Source organism: Marmota flaviventris, chromosome 5 (genome assembly GCF_047511675.1).
Source record: "Marmota flaviventris isolate mMarFla1 chromosome 5, mMarFla1.hap1, whole genome shotgun sequence".
Lineage (NCBI taxonomy): Eukaryota > Metazoa > Chordata > Mammalia > Rodentia > Sciuridae > Marmota > Marmota flaviventris.
The window spans coordinates 43,609,114-43,636,034 of NC_092502.1; the positions used below are offsets into that span (position 1 = coordinate 43,609,114).

Here is a 26,921-nt window from a genome sequence, read left to right on the forward strand (position 1 = left end):
GAATTTTTGTTATATATCTCTAATTTCATTATCTATTCCTGCACCAAGAGTCTGCTTTTTTATTTTTTGTTGTTTACAGTATATAGCAAAACACTTCTCTTCATTATCTTCTACTTTTTTGAGTGGTTTCTATAGAATTTGAAATATACATTTACAACTAATCCAAGTTCAGTTTCAAATAATACCACTTCACAGTGTGAATAACTTAAATAGCAAATTAGTTCTAATTCCTTTGTACTATCAATTGTATTGTCACTGTCACTCATTTCACTTGTATATAAGCATACACATATATATATAGAAACACAAGATTAAACATATGTATATACATATATATAAACATACATAATCAAATACATTTTGTTGCTATTATTTTCCATTAGGTCAATAATGAAAAATTATAGTTATTATAAGGGAAAATTATAATTATTTTACCTTCACTTTTCATTCTTTGCTGTTCTTCCTTTCTTTATGAAGATCTGAGTGTCTGCCCTATATTATTTTCTATATCTTTAAAGAACTTAAAAAAATACATTTCTTTCAAGGCATGTTTACTGGCAACAAATTCTCTCAATTTTTGTTCACCTAACAAACTCATTATTACTTCTTTTGAAGGAAATTTTGTAACATAGAATTCTAGGTTGGTTGACTGTTTTCTCTCAACATTTAATTTTAGTCTGCTCTTTTCTTGCTTGCATGGTGTCTATTGAGAAGTCAGATGTAATTCTTATTTTTGCCTCAAGTATTTTTTTTCCAGTTTTCTGTCAGAAGTTTTTCTTTTATCTTGAATTTCTGTAGTTTGAAAATGATATATTTATCTTTTCTTTAAAAATATTTTTGACAGTTCTTTTACATTTATGCTTCTAGATGAATAAGTAAAGTTCATCCTAGAGGCTAATAAGGTTTATATGAAAAGATCTTTCCTACTCATACTTGAAGAATAAAAACCAAAATATATTTATCATTGGCAGAAATTTTAAAAATTGATGATATTCTGTATTTGCATATTGGAAAATAGCCTTTTTGCTTTGTTGGTAGGAGTATCAATTGTTTTGGAGAACAATTTGATAGTTTTTCTATTGAGGTTATGAATGTACACACTTTGAAATCTTTATTTCCAGTAATTTATAATACATAAATCTACGTAAGTATATGAGAATAGATTTAACTGCAGCATTGTTTTTAATAGCAAGCTATAACACCATTAACAGGTTAAAAAACTGAAAATTACTTAATGTGTAGTCATATTTGTTAAATTATAGCACATCCATAAGATGGAATGTGTAGCTGTTAAAATGCATTAGGTATATCTGATAGGTGAAAAGAAAATGCAAATTTAAACATTAAATACAGTAATCACTTTCAATAAAAAATGTTTGTATACATAAACATCCTGAATTTTGTGAATTATTTTTCTTGAAATAGTTCATGAGAAACTATAAGTAGTTTATAGAGAGCATTATGGCTATGGCTGGGTAAAACTTACTTTTCATTTCAAATCTTTATGACCTGCTTGAATTTTATTCTTAGAAAAGTATTTGCAGCCCTGGGATTATAGGCTATTTGTCTTCTTTATGCTTTTCACTATTTAAAAAAGCACAGTGGAATTTAGATTATTATTTCACTGATTCTTAGAATGATTTTGGGGACAGCTAAAGTTTTTCCAATAGTGATTATTCCCATCTACGAATATAATGTATTTCTTTACATATTCCGGTCTTTTATTTTTCAACAGCATTATATTGTCTTCATATAATCCTTAAATATTTTTGATAAATTTAATTTAAAATATTTTAATTTTAATATCTAACAAGAACAAGATCTTGCCAGGCATGGTGGCCCACGCCAGTAATCCCAGCAGCCCAGGAGGCTGAGGCAGGAGGATCACGAGTTCAAAGTTAGCCTCGGCAAAAAGCAAGGCGCTAAGCAACTCAGTGAGACCCTGTCTCTGTGTCAAGAGCTTTGTAATGTTTTGAACAACCAATAAAAGAGTACAGTTCAATCTCAAAAAAAAAAGAAAGAGGGCTGGGGGTATTATTCAGTGGTCGAGTGCCCCTGAATTAAAACAGAAACAAAAACAAGAATAAGATCTTTTAAATTATATTTTCTTTTTAAAAAAGTTTTCAATGGATCCAATACTTTTATTTTGTTTATTTTTTATTATTTAGCTTTTTTTTCTTTTATTATGTTGTGCTTGGGATCAAATCCAGTGCCTCACATGTGCTAAGCTAGCACTCTACCACTGAGCCACAATCTCAGCCCAAATTATATTTTTAATTATTACCAGTTACATGAAAACTGTTGATTTTATGATTATTTTATTTGAACATGTTATTGAACTTTTAGTTCTATTGGTGTTTCAGTTGGTTTATTTGGATTTTCAGGGTATGCAAAATACATATCATAGTATTTTAAAATTTTCATTTCAGATTCCTCAGTTCCTTTTAGATGATTGCTTTAAAAATGGTATCCCCTGCCGTATATTTTGTACTCAACCAAGACGATTAGCAGCTATTGCTGTGGCAGAAAGAGTTGCTGCAGAGAGAAGGGAAAGGATTGGTCAAACAATTGGTTATCAGATCCGATTAGAAAGCAGGTAAAGACAGTTCTTGTATCTTCTTTAATGTTTAGAAAAGACTAAATGTATATATTTCACTAAAAATAGAGAACGTGTTTGTTGAAAAGTTAGTAAGTTTATACTAGGATATCAAAGGCATGCCTAAACTTAGTGAGGTTTTGAATAGTTTAAAAAAAAGAGTTTATGGATTACAGATACAAATCTCATTTCATAGATTCATAATCTATTGCCAAGTTTTTTCACCTCTCTGAACCTCAATTTTCTCTATAAAAAAGGCTAATAAAGGTCTGTAAAGCACAGCTTTGATGTAAAGTTTATAGTAAGCTCTCATTGAATGTTAATGACTCTGTTTTAATGTCATTAGTATTGGTTGAGTATTCCTTATTCTAAATAGTTGGGAACAGAAGTATATCAGATTTTGGAGGTTTCTGAATTTTGGAGTATTTGTATAAACTGTACTAGTTGAATATCCTTAGCCCATATGCTCTGAAATCCAAAACTTTTGAGCACTTTGAATTTTGGATTTTTGAATTAAGGATGCTCAACCTCCAGTAGAGCTAATAATACTTTCTTTACAAAGAAGTACCATTTCTTTGTTTTCAGTAGAGATTAAAAAGGTTGATTTCATTTGTGATGCAGTTTTTTTCTCCAAGCAAAAAGTTTTTAAGTTTTTTTTTAAAAAACTTGTTTAACAAGGTGCTTAGTTAATAGAAAACTGTTAGTAATAATACATTTGTGAGCTTCTTAGACATAAAATATGTATTTCTTATAACTTTGCTAATAAGCTGTACTTATCAGTATACTATTATTTTAGCAATACTGAGTAAAGTACATATAAGGTCATCATTTAACATAACTGTTTTAATTACGTACAAGATTTGTAATTATGTACTTTATTTTTATTTCATAAAAAGGGTTTCTCCAAAGACACTTCTGACATTTTGCACTAATGGAGTATTGCTTCGTACACTGATGGCAGGTGATAGTACATTGTCAACTGTGACACATGTTATTGTGGTAAGAATATTGCTGAATTTGGGATATATAACTCAGGTTGCTTAATACTTAAGTACATAATTACATTTATAGAACGGGGTAAAAATGAAAGCTAATTTTTTGTTTTGAAAAGACTATTTCAATCAAGTTACTTTGTGTCTATAATTATTAGAAGTAAATACTTGGTAGTAAGTATTTTGTACTATCAGATCTTATGAGGTAAAATAGGACATTTTAAAAATGTAAAAATTTTCATATGTGAAAATAATGCAAGTAATTAGAATTCTTCAGAAATTGTGAAAGTTTTATCTGTATACTTAGTTATCTGATCCCTCTTTAATATCATTTATTTCCCAGTTGTAAGTGTATATTTTATAGTCATTTAATTTCATGGTTAAGCTATTAAATTAATTAGCCACCGATGGAATAAGATGAGATACCTTCTTATTAAAAGAATTCTAACCTTAACCAGTTTGTGTTATAAAAATATTAGATTAAGTTTTTAATCTATAAGCTTTTAATAAGAGCTCTTGGAAACTTATGAAAACCAAAGAATGCACCTGTGACTGATGTTAACAGAAACATAACTAATTTGAATTCATTATAGTTTTTATAGTCATATTCTGTGCGATAAAAGGCAGAACTTTTGTCATCCACAGTAAGTTGTTAATGTCCAATTATTTCTGAATTGTCCATAACCCAGAAGTTCCATTAATAATGATTGGCCTTGTCCATGTTTAATTTGAATTAATGTAAGTCCTGTAGTGCCAATATTTTAAAGATTTAGTCCTCCATAATCTTTTAATTGTTCCATTGTTTTATTTCTGTTTATTGCAGGATGAAGTGCATGAAAGGGATCGATTTAGTGATTTTTTACTTACAAAGTTAAGAGATTTGTTGCAAAAGCATCCAACTTTGAAACTAATTCTTTCTAGTGCTGCCTTGGATGTAAATCTTTTTATAAGATATTTTGGAAGTTGTCCAGTTATATATAGTAAGTTAAATTATAAACTTTCATCTATAATTTTTATGAAAGAACAGTTTGGGGTATGATTGTATATATTTTTCTAACAGAAATTGGAAAATGCTTGGAAGTAGAGGGTATCCATTTCTGTTTCCTGTGATATAGATATCATAGTTCTCTGTTTCATACTTCTCTTTTTCCTTCTATAGCTGTTTGGTGTTGTGTAGTAAATCCAGTTCGGTACTCTTTTTAAAAAGAAATATGCGGGGCTGAAGTTGTGGCTCAGTGGTAGAGTACTCACCTAGCCCATGTGAGGCATTAGGTTCGATCCTCAGCACCACATAAAAATTAAATGAAGATATTGTGTCTACCTACAACGTAAAAAAACAAACAAAAGAAGTATGCCTTATTTTGATCCTGTGTTTCCCTTTAAATTCTGACCTATAGCTTCTTCCCTTTATTGTTAGATTCCTTTGTAAACTAGTCTGTGCTCCCATGTGTACTCCTCGTTCATTTCTTAATATTGTGACATTTAACTTTTCTCTTGTTTTTTAATAAGAACTGATTTTTTTCCCAATTTTTTTAATATTTATTTTTTAGGTGTAGATGGACACAATGCAATACCTTTATTTTTATGTGGTGCTGAGGATTGAACCCGGGCCCCACCCGTGCTAGGCGAGTGCTCTACCGCTGAGCCACAATCCCACTCCCCCCAATTCTTAAAAAAAAAATTATAAATTCCTTTTCAAAAGTTACAGAAGTTGTATAGTTGTATGTGTTTTCTTCATATGTAGAGAAAATCTTCCCTGTCTTCTTTTTGTTCCATTTCTTATTTCTTGATACTATGGGTTTTAAAAGCATTGTATATATCAGCTAAGGTTGACCAGCCTCTTACAAACATATGCATGTATATAAGGTTTACAAGATTGAGTACATACCTGATATATTACTTGTAATTTGCTTTATTTATATGACAGTAAATCATGAACAGTTCTCCAGTTCAGTAGCTCTGAGTCTCGTTCATTATTTTAAGCAGCTGCTTTAGAGTTTCATAATATGGATGTACCATGGCTTATTTAACCATTCCTTTATTTTTGGACATTCAGATTAGTTCTAGATCCCTTCCCCAACCCTCACCATATATAAAAAAATGTTAAGAAGAGCATGTTTATAGTATATTCTTTATATACTCTTAACTCTAGAGATATGTCTTGAAAGTGAAATTGCTGAGTAGGAAAAGTCTATATGACTTTCAATTTTAATAGCTTTTGCCACTTTACATTTTCAAAAAAGCTGAAATTATTTATATTTTTGAAGTGTACAGGGCTACTCGCTTATGAGTTTTTACTTTTTTTTGGGACACTGATGAAATTACCAAGTCTAATATTCAGATTTTAGTAAAAAAATTGTTTTAGACTTTTATTTGTTTTTTATTATGTGGTGTCGAGGATTGAACCCAGTTCCTCATACATATGAGGCAAGCACCCAGCCACTGAGCTGCAACCCCAGCCTTTAGTCAACAATCTTAACTTAAATTTTCTGTGTTATTTCTCAGAGTTGGCCCTCTTTTTTTTTCTTTCTGAAATGCTCACATCCCATATATTTAGCACTACTGTCTCCTGGCTTTTACTCTACATTATAGTGCTTTCTATATGGGTTTTTCTTCCTTTGCAGAGTGCTTAAGTCATGGCATTTGCTAGGATTATTCCCTTGATCCATTTCTTTCTTTCTATTCATTCTCCCTTCCTTTCTTATTATCATTAGATTTCTTTCCTCCTTCTTCCCTGCTCTGTGTTACACTTCACTAGCTATTGGAAATGTATACTTAATTTCCCTGGAAGTTCTCATTGTGCCCTTTGCTTCTGTTTTCTGGTATATACTGATGACTCCTGAATCTTTATTTTCAATTTAGATTGTTCTCTAGAGTTTTAAATTTAGATATCTTGACAGGCAGCTCACTTCTAATATGCCCCAAATTAAGTACTTATTCTACAAAATTTGCTTTTCTTCTTGTGTTGCCTGTCTGGGTTAATCATACTACTGTTACCCTAGTCACGTAAATCACAAACCCATACATTATCATAATATTGGGTGGTTAGGAGCATAAAATCTAAACCTCTTAATGGAAAACTTATTTCAGCACTGTACATTTGACGTGGGTGAAACCATACCTCTATTCTCAATACCCAACCTGCTTCTTTTTTCTGCATTCCTCATTATATCAGAGTAACATCCTTCTGGTTTTGCAAGCCAGACATTTAAGAATCATAGTTGACACTTCTTTATCATTCTGTCATATTCAGTGTAGTGCTAAATTCTGCATAGTTTACCTCCTCTCTCAAAAATCTTACTACTTTTTCAGCATCTCCAGTCTCATTTAAGTTATTGTGATGAATTAAAATTGTTCCTATCTGGTCTGGTTCCATTCTACTATTTTTCTAAATATATTTTTTTAATATTTATTTTTTAGTTTTAGGTGGACACAATATCTTTTATTTTATTTTTATGTGGTGCTGAGAATCAAACCCAGTGCCTCATGCATTCTAGGTGAGCCTGCTACCACTTGAGCCACATCCCCAGCCCCCATTCAACTATTTTTTAAATCTGTTCTTTACACTGTGGCCAGAATCATCTTTTTGAAGTGGAATTATGATTTTTAATACTTCCTGGGCTTAAATTTTTTGAATAGTCTTAATTCAGGACAGACTTAAACCCTTGATATATAGTTCTCTTACCTCATCTTGAACTACAATTCTCTCTCTGCTCCTTGTTTCCCACCATTTTCCAAGTAGGTTAACCTTTTAGTTTCTTGAAAACATTCTTCTTTCTACTACACAGAATTTACACAGCTATTTTTCTTCATTGCGCACTCTTTCCTTTCTAAGAGTATAATTACTTTGTCTATATGTTTCTCTTGTTCCTTGTTTTCTCAGTGAGGATGATTTTCTTGGTGTAGTCAGATCCTTCTGTTATGTACTGTCATGTTGTCTTGTACTTCTCTCTCATAGGACAACTATATTATTGTTTTTATTTTCTGGACTATTGGATCAGTGTCTGTCTCCCCTGCTGGTGTGCCTGAAGGGTACAAAAGTAGCTCTATTTCTGTTTGCCATTTGTATTTGTGGTTTCTAATGTGATGCTGGACACATGATAGGTAGATAGTAAACACTGGAAAAAATAAGCAAATTGTCTTATATCCAGTTGTCTAAAAAATGAAGTTATATTTAAAAGACAATATTGTGTGGATCACTTGAGCTTTGGCATTGCTTTTGAATATTACATTAACTTGGGATTCTGATGTTTTTATAAAAAGTCAAGTATCTCTGAGTTGCAAATTGACTATTTTTTAAAAATTTCTATTATTTAGTACAGGGAAGACCATTTGAAGTAAAAGAAATGTTTCTGGAAGACATTTTAAGAACTACTGGATATACAAACAAAGAAATGTTAAAGTACAAAAAAGAAAAACATCGAGGTAAACTTTTTATCAAAGAAATTACTATTTAAAATGACTTTTTTGGAGTACTCCATCTTTATCCTTGGAGTACTCCATCTTTATCCTATGGAAGTATAAGGATGCTTCAAAGTGTTATTCTCTTGCATATATTTGTGGAAAATTATGTTAGAATATTATCCCAAATATACCTTTGCATTGTGGTTTGTATTTTCAAAGTGGCAATCTATAAAAAGGAATTGAAAGGGGATGCCCGAATTGAGGAAATTTGAGTATGTTTATATCCAAAGATTCAACCATTGTTCTAAGGAAGCAAAAGAGTGTATGCTGGCTGCATACCACCTCTCTCCTAAGTGGGAGTGGGAAGTAGATAAGAGGGAATAAAAAGAGTAGCATCTGAGCAAAGATGGGCTTATCTTTTATAAAAATGTGAAGATTTACAAATCTTGATAGTCTTCTGGGGTTACATTTGTATTTCAAATATAACATTATTTGCCTATTAAAACATCTTGTAATAATTTATACTATATTACAGCTTTTGAATTGGGGTTTAGATTCCTTTTTGTTTAGCTGCCTTGATCAATATGATATTGCTTTCAAACTCTGATTCCTTTGTTTATTCTGTATAACAATAGACAAATATCAACTCATTTGGATTCTTCACTTCAAAAGTTTAAGTAATCAGCTCCTATTTTGCCAGGCAGTGCAGAATCACGTATATGTAAATTGTGAAACTCTTAGATCTTGAAACTTTTCAAACTTTTGAATTATACATAATCATATGTCAAACAACTGGTAGGAATTTAATAAATGGTTTTCTTTAAAGTGCTATATGAATATTAGTCACTGATTTAAACAATATGTATCAAATGGATAAAAATACTCTTAATTCTGGACTGACTTAGAATTAAGCTTCTTACCAATAGATGAAGATGTTTTTTAAGCAGTTATACGTGTCTTTATGGTTTTGCATAATACATTTCACTAAATATTCTTGATATAGTTTTAAAAGTAACTGCAAAATAAGGCCAGCTTTTTATGTGATATAAGATTCACTTAATATTTTTAAAACAAAGGAATACATTTTAAAAAGGAAAGGACTTATTTAATTATTTTTTCTTTGGTAATCAATTTAGAAGAGAAACAACAAACCACCCTTACAGAATGGTACTCGGCTCAAGAGAATACTTTCAAGCCTGAATCTCAGAGGCAGAGAACTGTTCCAAATGTGACTGAAGAGTATGATTTATTGGATGATGGTGGTGATGCTGTCTTTAGTCAGCTGGTAAGACCTTACTGGTTTCACACTTTTGAGTGAAAATATATAGGTTAAGGAATATTTTTTGAACTAGTTATTTTTTACTACATAATTGAAGGGTAGTTCTCTTAGTTTATCTTAGATGACAACGTATTTTCAAGAACAACTTTTCTTTCTTTTTTTTTTTTGTCACAAAGCTGGTATTGATCCTAAGGCCTTGCACATGCTAGGGTGCTGACACTCTACCACTGAGTTGTACCCCTAACCCTGAAGTTTCTTTTTAGAAAAGAATCTGTTTTGAGCATGAGAAGATAAATAACATAATGCAGAGATACTTGTAGTTTTTTTTAATCAATGTTTAAATTCTAATACATCCAAACAAACTATACATTAGCTTTTAAAAATACTTTTTAAAGTATTTTTAAAAAAATACTTCACTCAGTTTTAACAGAGTGGATTAGGGGAGGGAAGAAAGGAGGGAAAGGGAATGTACTAGAGAATGAAATTGATCAAATTATGTGCATGTATGAATATGGTATAATGAATCCCACTGTCATGTGCAATTATAATGTACCAATAAAAAAACTAAGACCAAGGAATGTTTTAAAATTGTTATTTAGTATAGGAGAGATCCATTTGAGTCTGAACAGCATTTTGACCATGTAAATTAGTGACCTTGCTGACAGTTACATAACCAATGAGCTAAAAAGTCCTGTGGAACCTGGTCCTTTACAACAAAGATTTTGATGTTCTTGCTCTGAAAAGGTACCTGGCATCAGTGTTAGAAAGCACTGGTGCTTTCTCTAACCTGTAGCTGAAGAGGGAATCACTGATGTATAGATACATTTAGCAAAATCCTATCAGAAGTATAATTAATGTTGTGCCTGGATTATAGTCCTTTGTTGACAAACTCATTCTCAGATAAAAGGTTAATGTAAGAACAAGATAAGAATATTGTGTGTCATAAAGTTTGTAAGATGGAATGAGGAACTTTTGCGATAATACATATAATATATAACGTCATATGGTCATATGATTAGTAGTTCTTGTAGCTATTGTGGCCGTTTTCCATTCTTTGCAAGCAAATGTTGTTGGGTGATTATAATCTTTTTTTTTTTTTAATATAAAGACAGAAAAAGATGTGAATTGCCTTGAACCATGGTTAATCAAGGAAATGGATGCTTGTCTTTCTGACATATGGTTACATAAAGATGTTGATGCATTTGCTCAGGTCTTTCACCTTATTTTAACTGAAAACGTTAGTGGTAAGTTTATTTGAATTTGTAAATTACTCTTGCAGTTATTTATAGTATAACTGTAGTTTAGTTCAAAATGTATATACTACATTTTTTGTTCACACCCGGTAATTTGATCTTTTGGAGTACTTATTTTATGTCTCATGTGAAAATCAGGATCTTATTATCATATCGTAGTGGAATCAGTAAGTGTTATGTTAAATCAAGTATTTAACCTAGTATCTTCAGAATAGTTTTATGAGGTCTGTATGTACATGACACTTGTTTACAAAAATGCTTTTATGTATACGTTTTGTACACATGTACATTCTGATCCCCTAACCCCTAGAAAGTTATTTCTTAGGTTCTCAAAGAGGTTTCTGATTTAAAAGAAAAAAACAAAACAAAAAACAGAAGAAAACAATGGGTAGTAACTTCTGCTCTAGATTGCTCATTTAGTAAATGAAAAATTTTAGTATTTTCTTTTGCTATATAGACATACTTTATGTCATGTGATGTAATTTCCACTAATGAGTTATCCTCATTTTGTTAGATGGTTTTTCAGATCTCTATAAGCTTCTAGGCAAAAGGCAGAGTGAATTGTTGGAAAGGATATAAATGTTAAGTAGTTAATCTCCTTACCTAAACCTCTCAGCATTATTGTAATTATGATTATTATTGATCATTTCCTTTTTGAAACACCATCTTTGATCAACATCTGATATTTCATATTTAGCTTACTTTCTTTCATTTTCCTAACTATAACTTCTTGGTTTCCTTGAGAGGATCTTTTTCCTTTTCTTGACCTCTAAACTTGGCATGTCCCAGACCTTGATCCTTAGACCTTACTTCTATTTACATTTACTTGTTACATGGATCTCATTTAGTCATGTAGTACATATATATTTTAAATGACCTCTAATTTTTTTTTAATATTTATTTTTTTTTTTAGTTATTGGCAGACACAACATCTTTGTTTTGTATGTGGTGCTGAGGATCGAACCCGGGCCTCACCCATGCCAGGCGAACGCGCTACTGCTTGAGCCACATCCCCAGCCCTATGACCTCTAATTTTTATAGTTGGCATCCTAACTTCCTCGCTGACTTTAATATACCTGATCACTTGCCATCTCTAGTTACTTGTCTGTTAGGTAGATAGAATTGGATATGTCTCAAACACCTTTTGATTCCTTCATTATTTACTTTCCTCCCAACCTGCTCTTTCCTTCATGTTTTCCTTTTTAGTTAAGTCAGCATTGCCATTCACCTAGTTGCTAAGGCAACAAAGCATATGTAGAATCATCCTTGACTTTGCTCTCATAAACCATATATAATCCAAAGCAAGTCCTGTTGGCTTCTCTAAAATAAATCTGTATCTGATCACATTTCACTTCGCCTGCCACCATCCTAGTCCAAGCCCACATTTCTCTCCTGAACTATTGTGGTAGCCCACTGATTCCTTCTATTCTTATGTTGCTGCATTTTGTTCTCCATAAAACAACCATATTTATTCTTTCAAAACTGCCATTGTCCTACTCTCAACTCTCCCATGCTTGCTATTACATTGTGAAGGAAAATCAAAGTCCTTTCTGTGATTGCATCTTTGACTGCCTTTTGTCCTTTCAATACTTGACATCATATATTTTTAATTTTTCCCTGTTTCATGTACACTGCATGAGGGCTGAACCCTTATCTGTTTTACTCATCTCTGGGTTTCTAGAAGTTCATAGTAAGTCCTTCAAAATGTGTGTTCAATAATGCTATTACTTTTAGATATCTTTACCAAATGATAAATTGTTTGAATATGTTTAATGACAGTAAGTTCACTAACTTTCTTGAGGATATTCTTTCAAATTTGGATTGTTTTAATTATAATTTTGTAATATGTTGAAGCGAAACCCATCTGCTTTTACCCTTTTCTGCTTATAGTGTGATAATGAAGAAATTTAGTATGTATTTATATCTGACAGACTTGGGGTATGAACAGTTATTCTTTTTCCTAGAAGTTTTTCTTTTGTTTTGTTTTTTTCCTTCTTTGGACATGTTTTAGTTTATCCTTCTAAAAAGCCCAGCGTCTAGTTCTGAGTTTAATCTCTTAGTTACTGTCTTAGGATAGAATAGGTCTATTAGCCTAAGTAATCTCTACTCTTTATTTATATTAATTCAGTCTACCTCTTTGTCAACCACATTGTCTTATTGATTTTTATGTCTCTGAAAATCCTGTATTTATTATTCTAACTTATTTTGAATTTAAGACATACCATTTATTCCTTTTAAATTTTATCTTATCTTTTGATTTGGCCCATTGTTTCTGTGTAACAACTTTAAAAAATTCCATTTGTTTATTTTATTAATAGGCTTTCTCAGTTTATTGAGTTGATGGGATTGGTCAAAGACCAAACATTGTGATATGCAACAAGAGGCTTTAGGTAATACTTAGGTGTGATTGTTTAAACAGTTATAATCCTGTATACTTATTAGTCTGGCAAACCTCTTAAATAAATGAGGATCCTTTGTCATTTTCTTGTTATTTGTAAATCTATTTTGGCTCATATTGATTACTTTTTAAAGCTCATAATTTTTTGAAAATGTATATATTTGTTAATCTTCAATTTTCTGGCATTCTGTTTTTTTCCATTTTGAAAATATATTACTGTGAAAAATTAAGCAATATTACTTGAAAGTTACAAGATTTAAAGTCTGAGATATATTACATTTTAAATATTTGTTATTCTTGCCTCTCTTTCTAGATATTTCTTTAGCAAATACTAGATTACTTTGGTAATGGTCATCCTGTGGTCTCACACTCCTTGTCTATTAATGTATAGTTTATACATTTTCCTGAGTCTAATATTCTAATATCTTTAGCCATATGAAGAAAACAAAAAATGTAACAGTAGCTTTATGAACAGTTTTTCATTTTCCAACTTTTTGTTAATCTCTAATATCTCTACCCTTAGTTGGCAGCAGAGTTGGATTTCTTCTTGTGATCCCAGAAATTGTGAGCTTTATGGATTTATTTTTAGTACCATCATTTTCCCCATGTGTTCCTGTAAATGTAGCTAATAATTAGTAAGACTAGACATTCTATGTTGTGCTGGCCATATTAGTCACCTTTTGCTGCAATACAAATGATTCCAAAGCTTAGCAGTCTGAAACATTTATTGCATACTTCCTGAGAGTTAAGGATCTGGAAGTAATTTACCTGAGTAGTCTGATTCCTAGTCTCTCATTAGGTACATTTAAGCTGTTGGTGTAGAGGGGAATGCTGTAGTCATCTAAAGATTTATTGGAGCTGGATGATCTGCTTCTAGGAAGGTTCACTCATATGGCTGTTGGCAAGAAACCTCAGTTTGATGCTATTACCAGAAGGTCCCGGTTCTTTGCTATGTAGGCTGTCTTATTCTCCTCATGATCTAGTAACTTTCTTCTCTAATAGTGAAAATCAAGTGTCTATCTATGCTTCCAAAAATAAAAAGCAAAATAAAAAATAAAAATACAAGTCCAAAGCCAAAGAATGTATAACACCAGTAGAATTTGTGTGATGAGGTATCAGTACAGGTTCATCAGTTGTTAACAAATTTACCACTTTGGTAGGTAATGTGAGAGACTATACATTGTGGATCAGAGGGTCTGTGGGATGTCTCTTTACCTTCTCAATTTTGCAGTGGACTTAGACCTTCTTTAAAAATATAAAAAACAGAAGCCTGAGGTAATTCTCTTGTATATTCTCTATCCATTTAAAAACCTGTGGTTTATAGTGATAATGGATACTTATTTTAGGGTATTAATTAAATAATGAAAATAATTGGGTATGTATGGAAGATCAATTTTTTTCTTTTGTTAATTTTCTTAAATTATAATAGGTTTGTTTTTAGGGATGAATTCTTTCTGAAAATATCAATTTGTAATTTAGGCAAACTAATCCTAAGCAATTATATTTGAATTGCTTTAGGAATATATTCTTGGAAGGAACTTGTAATGGAACTTAAATTATCTTCCTATGGAGGGCTTCTGTGAGAAGTAAACTTCTGCCAGTGTTGTTCCTTACTATGGTTTGTCCCCACCAAAACTCAGGTTGATCCCCAGTTTGGTAGTGTTGAGAGGTGTTGGGACCTTTAGGAAGTGATTAGGTCTTTAAGAGAAATTAGTGCTTTTCTCAAGACTGTGAGTTCTTGCTCTGACAAGTTTGGATTGAATACCCTTGGCCCCTTACTACTTCTCTCCATGTGTTGAGCACTTCTTGCCTCTCACTAGAAACTGTACAAATGCCGGTACCATGTTCTTGTACCTCCAGAACCGTGAGCTAAATAAACCTCTTTCCTCTAAAAATTACTGAGTCTCAGGTTGAAGCTCTTAGTCTCTGTAGTTATAGCAATAGCAAATGGGTTAAAACATTCTTATTAAGCGTTTTGGGAAATAGTAGTCTTGAATAAGGGGGATTAAAAGCAAAACCAACAAAAAAATTATCATGGACTTTGCTTGAAGCTTTTAGTCATTTATTATCAGTCACTAATGAGGATTAACTTTTTTTCTTTAAAGAGAGAGAGAGAGAGAGAGAATTTTTTAATATTTATTTTTTAGTTTTCAGTGGGCGCAACATCTTTATTTTATTTTTATGTGGTGCTGAGAATCAAAACCAGCGCCCTGTGTATGCCAGGCAAGCGTGCTACCGCTTGAGCCACATCCTCAGCCTGAGGATTAACTTTTTAATTCTTTAAGTATATCTTGCAATATATAGATTTAAGATGATTGAGGGTTTGACAAGCTAGTAACTTTCCTTTTCTGTTTCAATTATATAGGTGAGCTTTAAACAGTTTAATAGCCATCATTCCTTCTACCTTAAAACTGACACTCTATTCCATCCTGTTTATATTTGGGCTTATCACTAGCAGATTTCCTTGGATGATGTGATTTGAGGCTTATATAATGTATTAAGTAAAGTGAAGGAACATGTCAATTCTGCCACTTAAATTTAAAAAACAAAATAGTTTTAAATATTTTGTAAATTTAACAATTTCATTTTTCCTTTTCTTCTTTTAGTTGATTACAGACATAGTGAAACCAGTGCAACAGCTCTGATGGTTGCTGCAGGACGAGGTTTTACAAGTCAAGTAGAGCAGTTAATTAGCATGGGAGCCAATGTCCATAGTAAAGCATCAAATGGCTGGTAATTTTAGATTACATCCATTCTTTCTGTCTTTGTGTAGCTGCACATATCTTTTTTTAAATTCTTATGTTTGTCTTTAAATTGAAAACAATTGTAAAGTGGGTGTAATCCTAGTTACTTGGGAGGCTGAGATGGGAGGATCACAACTTTGAGGCTAGCCTTGGCAACTCAGTGAGACCTGGTCTCAAAATAAAAAATAAAAAGGGCTGAGTATGTATGATGTATCTCAGTTTTGAAGCACCCCTGGGTTTAATCCTCAGTACCACCAAAAGGGAAAAAAAAACTCCAAGATTGAGTTATAATTGTTAATATATTTCTAGTGGATAAATATATAATTTTGAGTGAATAGTTTTATAATTTTGAGTGAATAGTTTTATAATTTTGAGAACAAATTATTTTTCTGTCTTAGTCTAATATCTTTGAATTTTGACAGGATGGCTTTAGATTGGGCTAAACACTTTGGGCAGACTGAAATTGTGGATCTTCTAGAATCTTACAGGTAAAACCTTATACTATTTTAAAAATTAACCTTGCCTTCTTTTTAAAAACTACCTAGCTATGTAAATCATAGAATATATAAATGTAGGCTATTTATAGTCTCTCTTACCCAGATAATTTTTTTCTGTGGGTATAAGAAAATTTTCTTTCTGACTTATTAAAGTTGCTGATAAGAGGTTATACTATTAAGAGCTGTCAGTGGTGGGGAAAGCTACCTCCTGGCAAACTGATTCCCTGTATAATGGTTAATATGAACTGAATGGTGTTGAGGGTTCACCAGATCTTCCTGCACTGGATGCTCACCCTGTGGGGTATGTCAAGCCCACAATAGGTGTTCACCCACATTCAGTAATTGCTTCCCCCGCACTCAGGGTTCATCCTGCATTGAGGGCTCACACCACATGGGGTGCTTGCCACTGAGCATAGTTCTTGTACATAATCTGCAAAACAACCCTTAGAGATAGGTACTTGTTCTTATTATTTTTTTAATATTTATTTTTTAGTTATAGTTGGATGCAATACCTTTATTTTATTTATTTTTATGCTGAAGATCGAACCCAGGGCCTCATGTGCTAGGCGAGTGAGTATTCTACTGCTGAGCCAGAACCCCAACCCCCCTTTTTTAAATATTTTTTTTAGTTGTTGATAGACCTTTATTTTATTTATTTATATGTGGTACTGAGAACTGAACCCAGTGCCTCACACATGCCAGGCAAGTGAGCTACCGCTTTGCCGCAGCCCTAGCTCCTTATTGTCCTTATTTTATGGATGAGAAAACCAAAGCCTAGAAAAGTTAAGGAACTTGCTTAAGATCAGGCTTAGTTATGTACAACTATAATACAACAGTAAAAAAAATGGGAAAAAAATCTCACACACACACAAAATGTTGTATTATAATATCTTATTTTTTATTTTATTTAAAAAAATTAGAAAGGAGATTGCCATTTGAACATAGTAGACAGAACACATGTATTTATCTCTGCATTTTCCATATTAAAATAACAATAAAGGAATATGAAAGGTGTAGAATGATAAAGTTGAAGAGACTGAGAAGATGCAACAACTGATGGAGGATGTTAAAAATTTATGGATGCCAGGAAGCTAATTGATTAGTGATAACTGAATTAGCAGAATTAAGAAATCTCAGCCAGTCAGTGAGAGACAAACTCCTTTAATATCTTTGAATGAAGCAATGAAAGAAGAGCTAATAAATAAATAAATACATACATACATACACCAGAACTGGGTGACATATTTTGTAATGAACATTTTAGAGCTCCAGATCACATTCTTTTCTGCTGCCAGTTGATACATCTTGGCCGGAAATGGGAGGTGTATTAAATAAAATTAAGCCAGAGAGGCTTTGAACTTAAGATTATTGAAAATTAGCCATAGAAGCTTTAGACTTGGGGTTACCAGGTGCAATAAGAAAGTGAGGGCAAGGTATCAAACAACAAAGAGGTTTAAGTGAAAGTTCATAGATTGATAGTTGAAGTACCATCTACTCCTTTCCCATGCCATCCACTGTCACTTTTTCCTGTTTGAAGTATATATGTTCTTTGGCAGAAAACTTGACAATTCTTTCTTAGAAAAATAGACCAAAGACTAGAGAAAATGTTTAGATTTATAAGAGGTTTAGTGTTTCTTCAATGAAATGACCATCTTTAAATCAAATGACTCTGTAATCTCTACATGTGTACTTGGAGTTTTTTTGGTGCTTTACTCTTTTAAAATGAACAGACTTCCAAGGACTGATCACTAGACTTTTGAGAGGAAAGCACTCATAAACCAGAGAAATAAGACAGATTTACATTAGCACAATAACCTCTGGAACTTAGATGAAACTAAGCATCAGTGTTCAGAAAAAAACTTATAAAAACAAAACTATAATTTTTCTATTATTAGAAGAATATAGTATTTCAAATGCTTCAGTGACACAATTGGTTAGTGCCTGATACTTACACAGAAGAATACAGTTCTTTTATTGTTACTTTCATGAAACAAAAGTAGTGTGCTATAGAAAAGGAATAGGACACAAATCTTTGTTTACGGTTCATTTTTATGAGGCCTACCCAAATTTACCCTAACATTGCAGCTTACCTCCCCGCACTTCATTTTTTAACCTTTTCTGCTTTTTCTTTTTTCTCTTGTCCGTAGAACCTATTATTCTTCAATATATTACATAATTTGCTTATTTACTCTTTTTGTTGGTTTATTATCTTTAGCTTCTTTCCACTAGAAATTAGTAAATGTCTTATTTCATTTGTTCAGGAAAAGTGCCTGATATACTGTTTGATTAGTGAATATTTATTGAATAAATGAAAAAACAAGAAAGAGTTCATTTAAATATGTGCTAGAAAAATTTCAGAAGTGTTCTAAGATGAAGTTGAGAAAATTACTAAAAAGTAGGAAGAAGATATAAAAGATGGAGAATTGTAGAACAAGATACGAAAATTTATTCTCTGCACCCTTTATTGGGAAACTGTTAGAAGGTGTGCTCCATAAAAAAGAGGTAAAACAAATAAAACAAACAAAAAATGACAGGAAAATATAGTAGATCCAACACAGAGGTTAGGTGAAAGGAAAGGTTTGTCATTGGTACAGAAGAGTGTGAGGACAACAATTGTCCAGCAGGCCTAGTCCCATAGGAACACAAGATGGCAGGCTCCAGGAGGGTGTTATCTGAGAGGAAAAAATAATCAACTAATATATTTGAGTATATTAAGAAGCTTTACAAATCTTTTGGAAAATTTGAGAAGAATTAGTGGTCAAGTTCACATAAAGCTAAGCAAATAAAATTAAAACGTAATTTCCCTGGGAAAAGTAAAAAGGTCAAAAGTAAAGAGCATTGTTTGACTCAGCAGTAGGTAATGTTTACATAGTTATAGTAAACTCAAGGCTGAATGAAGAGCTGAGGAAAATTTTAAGTATTGGAGTATATGGAAAGTTTATGGAAGTGAGGTGGTAACCTCATCTTTAATTAATTAGAGGTTCACATATAATGATTAAATTGTTAATTATTAAATGAAAGTACATATTACTTAGAAATGGGGCAGTAAATAGAAAAAATGACTAAAACAATTGAAAATATTCCTAGGTAGTATGACTAAGGCTTGTGTGATTATGGTTTTTGTTGTAACTTTTATGAAATTATTTGTGTATTAATATTGTGAATATATATTATTTTTAAAAATGAAAAATCAGAAGGGCAATTCAGATACTTTAAAAATCCTATGGAACCAGTTTAATTATTATTATTATTATTTTTTTTTTGGTCAGTGTTGAGGATTGGACCTCAAGTAGTCTACCACTGAGCTCTGTCTTCAGCCCCTAATCTTTTATTAGGGATTTGAGATAAGTTTAAATTAGATAGCTAGATAAATTATTTATATTTTTAGATATTTAAAGGAAACAATACATTGTATAATACATTATAATACATTGATAGTTTCTATTTGTTTTCAACCTCTGAGTCTTAAAACGGAAAAAAAATATAGTCTGAAGTTAAAATAGAGTAAAAAATCTGCCATTTAAGAATATATAAATGATTCATTGACTTGGGTTTTTGTGATTAATTCTGTAGATGTAAGTCTCAGGCATTATAAGTAAATGTTTGAAGTATGAAAATATTTGTTGTTTGTATTTCATAAAATGATAATATAGGTTACAAAGTCTCAAAATTCTTGATAGGTCCAAATGTTAATTCTGATGTAGTAGGTTTTATTGCCATTTAAATATGTAGTTCCTAGAATATGCAATCCTTTTAGTAGTACTACTTTGAATGTTCTAGATATTCTTATGTTGTTAAGTGTTCTAGACACAATAGATTACCAAATTACAGATTACAAAACAAAGCAATTATCTGGATAATACTATGTCTTGACCAGCTGGGCTTTTTTTTTTTTAAATCCTATAGACCATGACATTATCAATTAAAATGTATGCCAGGTATGGTGGTACTTGCCTATAATCCCAGTTACTCAGGAGGCTGAGGCAGAAGAATTACAAATTTGAGGTCAGCCCTGTCTTGAAATAAAGAAAGAAAAAGAGCCAGGGATGTAGCTCAGTGGCACAGCACCCCTGGGTTCAATCCCCAGTACTGAAAAAAAAAAAATTAAACTTACAGAATTATTGTTAGTGATAGCTAAAGTTTATACCTTTAAACAAATAACATGTTTTCTTCATTAACCCGTTAAAAAGTAAGAAACAATAAAATAGAATATTTTAAAATAGAACTTGAATAAAATTCAAGATACTGCAGTTATAAAGTTGTATAATCTTATTCTTTTTAAAAAATATTTATTTTTTAGGTGGACACAATATTTTATATTTATGTGGTGCTGAGGCTCAAATCCAGTGCCTCTTGCATGCTAGGCAAGCATTCTACCATTGAGCCACAACCCCAGCCCCTTTAATATTATTCTTATTGAAAACAGTCTTATAATTTTTTTGCTAAGCTCTTTGAGATTGGGTTGAATTGAACTTCCTAGAAATTCTATTGATAGTTATTACTGATGACAGTAGTTTATATTTTTACATAATAGGATGAGAAGACAAGTGATTTCAGTAGTTTATACTGATTCTGAGCTCTTGAAAAATATCATAATTAACCTGCTTTTTGTATAAAATTACTTACAGAATTTCTTTTTAATGTGGACAGTTCATTAGAATATTATTTATTAGGAGCAATGTATTAATAAAATATAAATGATGACCAAAAGTTTTTAATTTTTTTTTTAGTATTTATTTTAGATGTTATGGACTTTATTATTTATTTATTTATTTATATACAGTGCTGAGAATCAAACCCAGTGCCTCACACATGCTAGGCAAGCGCTCTACCATTGAGCTACAACCCCAGGACAAGTTTTTAATTTTTAATGAGATAATTCACATATGATTATAATTCATCTATTTAAGGGTACAATTCAGTGATTTTTTTTTTATGTTCACAGACTTATGTATGTTCACAGACTTATGTAGTCATCACTACAATCAATTTTAGAACATTTTCATAACCACAGATAGAAACTTGTGCCTGTTAACAGTCAGTGCCTATTTTCCCCCCAACACTTCCAGCTTAGGACAATCACTGATCTACTTAATGTTACTATAGATTTGTCCATTGTAGACGTTTCATATGAATGGAATCACCTGATATTGGTTTTTAGTAATTGTCTTCACTTTGCATAATCTTTTCAAGGTTTATCCATGTTGTAGCATTCTTTTTATTACTGAATAATATTCCATTCTGTGGATATACCAGAGTATATTCAATTGTCAACTGTTGAACATTTGGGTTCTTTCCACTTTTAGACCACTGTGAATAATTCTGGTCTGAATATTTGTCTACAGTTTTTTAATTGACAGATATATATGGATTTATTTTTCCATTTCTTTTGTGAAATGGAGTACAATTACTGGGGCATATGGTAACTCTGTTTAATGTTTTGAAGAACTGCCACATTGTTTCTAAAGTTGGTGCACCATAATACATATATGCCAGAAATGTAGGAGGGTTCTAAGTTTTTTAAAAATATTTATTTTTCAGTTGTAATTGTATACAATATCTTTAATTTATTTATTTATTTTTATGTGGTGCTTAGATCAAACCCAGGGCCTCACCCGTGCTAGGCGAGTGCCCTATTGCTGAGCCACAATTCCAGCCCTGGGTTCTGATTTTTTTATACCTTTTCTAATATTTACTTTTTGGTTTTTTTGATGATAGCTATCCTACTGGATGTGAAGTGGTATCTCTATGGTTTTGGTTTGTATTTCCCTGATGACAAATGACAACATTTTTTCATGTGTTTATAGGTCATTTTTTTATCCTCTGGAGAAATGTCTTCAGAGTGTGATTTTCTAAAGGCACTTCTTGTCAAATTTTGCTTTGAACAAATGTGCTTGCAACCAAAACATGAATTATATGTTTAATTTTTTACTTACTGTAAAGTTGGTACAGTAACTGTCAGCTATCTTCCTTAGGATATATTGGAAATTTGAAGGACATAATGGGAATCAGCTTTTTGTTGTTGTTGTTTTAGTGCTTCTCTGGAATTTGGAAATCTGGATGAAAGTTCTCTGGTTCAAACAAATGGAAGTGACCTCAGTGCAGAAGACAGAGAGCTCCTGAAAGCTTATCACCATAGTTTTGATGATGAAAAAGTAGACTTGGATTTAATCATGCATCTTCTATATAATATCTGCCATAGTTGTGATGCTGGTAAATAAGTATCGTCTAAAAGAACTGAATTTAAAAATTAATGCTAGTTGTACAAAATTTTATATAATTGCATTAATAGTAAAAATGAAAATTATCATATTATGGTCATTTACTAGTAGTTGAAAATGTATGATGTAGTTTCTTAGTTGTTGATTGTCTCTGATTTCACAAGATCAATATTGAAAAATATTCTTCTTTCAGGTGCGGTATTAATTTTTCTACCTGGATATGATGAAATTGTTGGTCTGAGAGATCGTATCCTGTTTGATGACAAGCGGTTCGCTGACAATACACATAGGTAAAATTTTAAACTTTCTATTTGTTGCTTAAAATAACAGACAGGGACTATAGTATATTTTCTCTTTCGATTGTCAACAGATATCAAGTTTTTATGCTTCATTCAAATATGCAAACATCTGATCAAAAGAAAGTATTAAAAAACCCACCTGCAGGTGTTCGAAAAATAGTAAGCTTCATAAAATCTTATCTTTCCATTTTTTTCAGTCATTTTTCTGTTTTCATATTAATTATAAAATAATATCCTATTTCAGATCCTTTCCACCAATATTGCTGAAACTAGCATCACAGTCAATGATGTTGTCTTTGTTATTGATTCTGGAAAGGTGAAAGAGGTATGTTTGGACAAGTTGCATTTTTACTTAAATGAAGTTCCATTCCAAGAAATGCTTATATAAGCAGAATTCACTTTAGTGGAAACATTTATTTCTAGATGAATTTAAAATAGTAAATGCTGATTTCACTAAAATGAGTATTTTACTTTAAAATCAGTATGTAGGATGTTTTGTTATTTCAACAAATTAGACAGAGTTTAGCTTCTACTCACTAAATACAAAAAGAAAGTTAAAAGTTTGGCTAGTTATGGTGAAAATTTTCTGCAGTGTGGGAATTGTATTACATATTTTCTGTTTTCTTCCTATATGTGGTCATGGACCATGTGTCTCTTATTCACTGCTGTACCTCCAATGCCTTACATATTAGTAGATATTCAGATGATAACTTGGTTCAAGAGGACCTGATGGAAGTATCAAAAAAAACAAAAAACAAAAAAACAAAAAACAAACAAAAAAACCCCCACAAAAACACATAAACTTGTACTTAACAATTACCAGCAGTTAAATCAGACTTATTACTTGCTTTTGTAAAAAGTTTCATCTACTCTTTTACCTATTGGATATAGCTGCTTTCATAACTGTGATGGCATTTGAGTAATTGCATCTCAGAACCTAAAGCATTTACTCCTTGGCTCTTTGCCCTTTTCCAACCCCTGATATAAATGAAGGGTAATATTTATTCCTTTTGGTACTGGAATGCCTAGCAATTTTCAGTGCTCCTAACACATAGTGGATCCATTCACTGAACAAATCATAGTGGTAGAGATAATTGATTTTCCAAGGGAGGAGATATTATTCATATTGTGGTAAGGAAACATGTTTGTCTAGTGGATGTAAGTGATCATTTTTTAATGTGAAAACATTTAATGGTTTTCATGTAGCTTTTAGAACTATCATACAGAGAATAAAATTTTCTTATAGAATATTGTTATAGTCATTATAGTTGTATATTGTAAAGGAGTAATAGAACAGTAGTGAATATTATCATTAAAACTCTGGTGAGCCAAAAAAGTTCAGATTTTATTGCTCTAAAAAGTTGATGAGGTGGACCTTGAAAAATTTAGAAATTAATTCTGTTAGATATTGTTTGTGAAGTATATAATGGTATAAATGTGGTGGCAGTGTCATACATTATTTTACATTCAATTGACAATTGAAACATTTTATTAAAAACTAAGCAACATGTTTTCTAAAAATTCCATAATTAAACTATTATGAGACACATTTTTATTTATTTTAGTTTTTTTATTTATTTGTGTGCTGGGAATTGAACACAGTGGGCGCTTTAACACTGGCTACATCTCCAGTCCTTTTATTTTGAGACAGGGTTTCACTAAGTTACTGAGATTCTTGCAAGTTTCTGAGGCTGACCTTGAACTTGTGATCCTGCCAAGTTGCTGTTATTACAGGCACATGCATTACCATGCCTGACTTCTTTTAGTTTTTTTATATAAGGGAAAACATAAGTCACTGATTGAAGTATGTGTTCTATTATGAATATATTCTTTTATTAAAGTGTTTCTTTACAGCATGTTTTCACTTTTGGTTTTTTGAGGTAGTATGGCATTAGTAATGGTTCTGTTTTTATTTTTTCATTTGTAGCATTCAGGATAGGCTAACTTTATTAGTAGCTCAGCAAGAGATAAGTGGGGGGATTAAAAATTCTTCACTTTGGGATTTAATTATGTTTGTTCCACAAGATCTGCTCCCTGTAAAGTATTTCAGAAAATGATTTTACCAGACCACTCTTATTCTTTATAATTCTTTATATTCTTTATAATGTAAATGTGATAGAAAAATGATCAAGAGAATAGACCAGTTTTTTTTCTATTTTTGTTTCCTATGAGAATTGGTTGCCATTATTCACCTATTGCACAGAACAGCAAAACACAGAATGGGGATGTTTTATAGCTCTTTTGAGTTTAGTTTGGTATTTATTCTTTTTCCTTAGAATGTTTGTAACCAGAACATCTGGGTTTTTAACGGTCAATGTACTGTTCTAGTTATGTAATCAAGAAGAGAACATTAAATTAAACTTGGCATGTTAAGATATGGTGATAATATTTCCTGTTATTTCCTCTTAAATGCCTTTCATGTTTTAACATAAAGATAATTTAAATATTACAGAAATCCTTTGATGCACTGAATTTTGTTACAATGTTAAAAATGGTGTGGATTTCCAAAGCTAGTGCCATACAACGAAAAGGCAGGTAATGTGTGTTTAATGTACATTCATTCAATTGCCTATAAAATGAAAACATTTTCATAAGTATTCTATATTTATCATATTTTCCACCTTCTATAAAATGTTAGTTTTCCTGTTAGTCTTAATTTGTATATTATCATTGCAAAACTAACCATTTAAAACTTTTTTAAAAGCTGAATTTAGGTTATATTTAAAGATTATGTATGCCCTGTATATTGCATCATATATACCAAAATAATGCGAATTAATGAAATGGTTCTTTTGCTTATCAGATTGACACTGGTAAAAATGTTTTATAGTACAAAATATAGTGGCAAAAACATGGGCTACTAGGCCTTCATGATTTATTGATGGGAGAAAATTTCATAATTTTATTGATTGTTTGACTTCTTCAGAAGGTAAATTGAAATTGTTTACTGGATCTATCCTTTGACCATGGATTATTCCACTTCTCATAATTTGTCCTGATTATACTTGCACATGGGTGCAAATATATACGTTTAAGAACATTCTTTACACTATTATATGTAATAATAAAAAGATAAATTATGTTATAGCTACACAATGTCATGCTGGGTACCTGTTAAAAGGAAGGCCAGAGATCTATGTTTCTATGTGAAATGAGTTTTCATATATACATGTGCACGTGTATGTGCATATGTATATGTGTGTGTGTGTGTGCATGTGTGCGCATGTGCGCATCAATGTATATATATCAACACATGCATGCAAGAATCTGGGAGAAATATATTAATAGCAATTAGTGATTTTTGGCTCTTAAGAGTGAGGATTTATTTGTCTATTTGTGATGCTAGGGATCAAACCCTGGGTGTCCTGCATGCTAGGCAAGTGTTCTACCACTGAGTCATACCTCTGGCCCATTTTTAATTGTACATGTCAGTACAGTGTATTTTGACATACATACGTGGAGTATTACTTCCCATTTTTGTGGTTCTAAATGATGTGGAGTTACACAGGTTATGTATTCATGTATGAGCATAGGAAAGTTATGTCCAATTCATTCTACTGTCTTTCTTATTCCACTCCCTCCTTCCTTCCCTTCCTTCCTCTTTGTCTATTCCAGTGAACTTCTATTCCAGCCCCCCTCCACTTATTGTGAGTTAGCATCTGTATATCAGAGAGAACATTCAACCTTTGGTTTTTTGGGATAGACTTATTTCACTTAGAATGATGGTCTCTAGTTCCATCCATTTACCAGCAAATGCCATATTTTTTCTTGTTTATGGCTGAGTAAGATTCCATTACGTATATGTACCGCATTTTCTTTATCCATTCATCTGTTGAAGGGCACCTAGGTTAGTTCCATAGCTTAGCTATTGTGAATTGAGTTGCTTATTACATATGTATTACATATATAGAGCACAATTTTTCATATCTCTGGTTATATCACAGTATATAACTTGTGTCTTCATACGTGTACTTTGTATAATAATGATCGTCACATTCCAAATCCCATGCCCCCTCCCTGCCCCTCCAACTCCTCTGCCCTATCTAGAGTTCGTCTATTCCTCCCATGCTCCTGTTCCCTGTCCCACTACGAATCAGCCTCCTTATATCAAAGAAAACATTTGGCATTTGTTTTTTTTGGGATTGGCTTACTTTACTTAGCATTATCTTCTCTAACTCCATCCATTTACCTGCAAATGCCATGATTTTATTCTCTTAATGCTGAGTAATATTCCTTTG

The 26,921-nt window shown here is 31.7% G+C and overlaps 1 protein-coding gene across 2 annotated transcripts in view; it reads left to right on the forward strand.

Moving 5' to 3' along the window:
• Nucleotides 1-26,921, forward strand: part of Ythdc2 (YTH N6-methyladenosine RNA binding protein C2) — an 83,139-nt gene that overhangs the window by 11,350 nt on the left and 44,868 nt on the right. For both annotated transcript variants that reach the window (XM_071612193.1, XM_027941134.2), the window contains exons 5-17: nucleotides 2,430-2,596; nucleotides 3,493-3,595; nucleotides 4,412-4,568; nucleotides 7,906-8,013; nucleotides 9,129-9,277; nucleotides 10,380-10,515; nucleotides 15,529-15,655; nucleotides 16,089-16,154; nucleotides 22,198-22,376; nucleotides 22,578-22,674; nucleotides 22,755-22,842; nucleotides 22,928-23,008; nucleotides 25,136-25,218. In XM_071612193.1, the coding sequence (XP_071468294.1) occupies nucleotides 2,430-2,596; nucleotides 3,493-3,595; nucleotides 4,412-4,568; nucleotides 7,906-8,013; nucleotides 9,129-9,277; nucleotides 10,380-10,515; nucleotides 15,529-15,655; nucleotides 16,089-16,154; nucleotides 22,198-22,376; nucleotides 22,578-22,674; nucleotides 22,755-22,842; nucleotides 22,928-23,008; nucleotides 25,136-25,218 (1,541 nt within the window). The remainder of the gene's footprint in view (nucleotides 1-2,429; nucleotides 2,597-3,492; nucleotides 3,596-4,411; nucleotides 4,569-7,905; nucleotides 8,014-9,128; nucleotides 9,278-10,379; nucleotides 10,516-15,528; nucleotides 15,656-16,088; nucleotides 16,155-22,197; nucleotides 22,377-22,577; nucleotides 22,675-22,754; nucleotides 22,843-22,927; nucleotides 23,009-25,135; nucleotides 25,219-26,921) is intronic.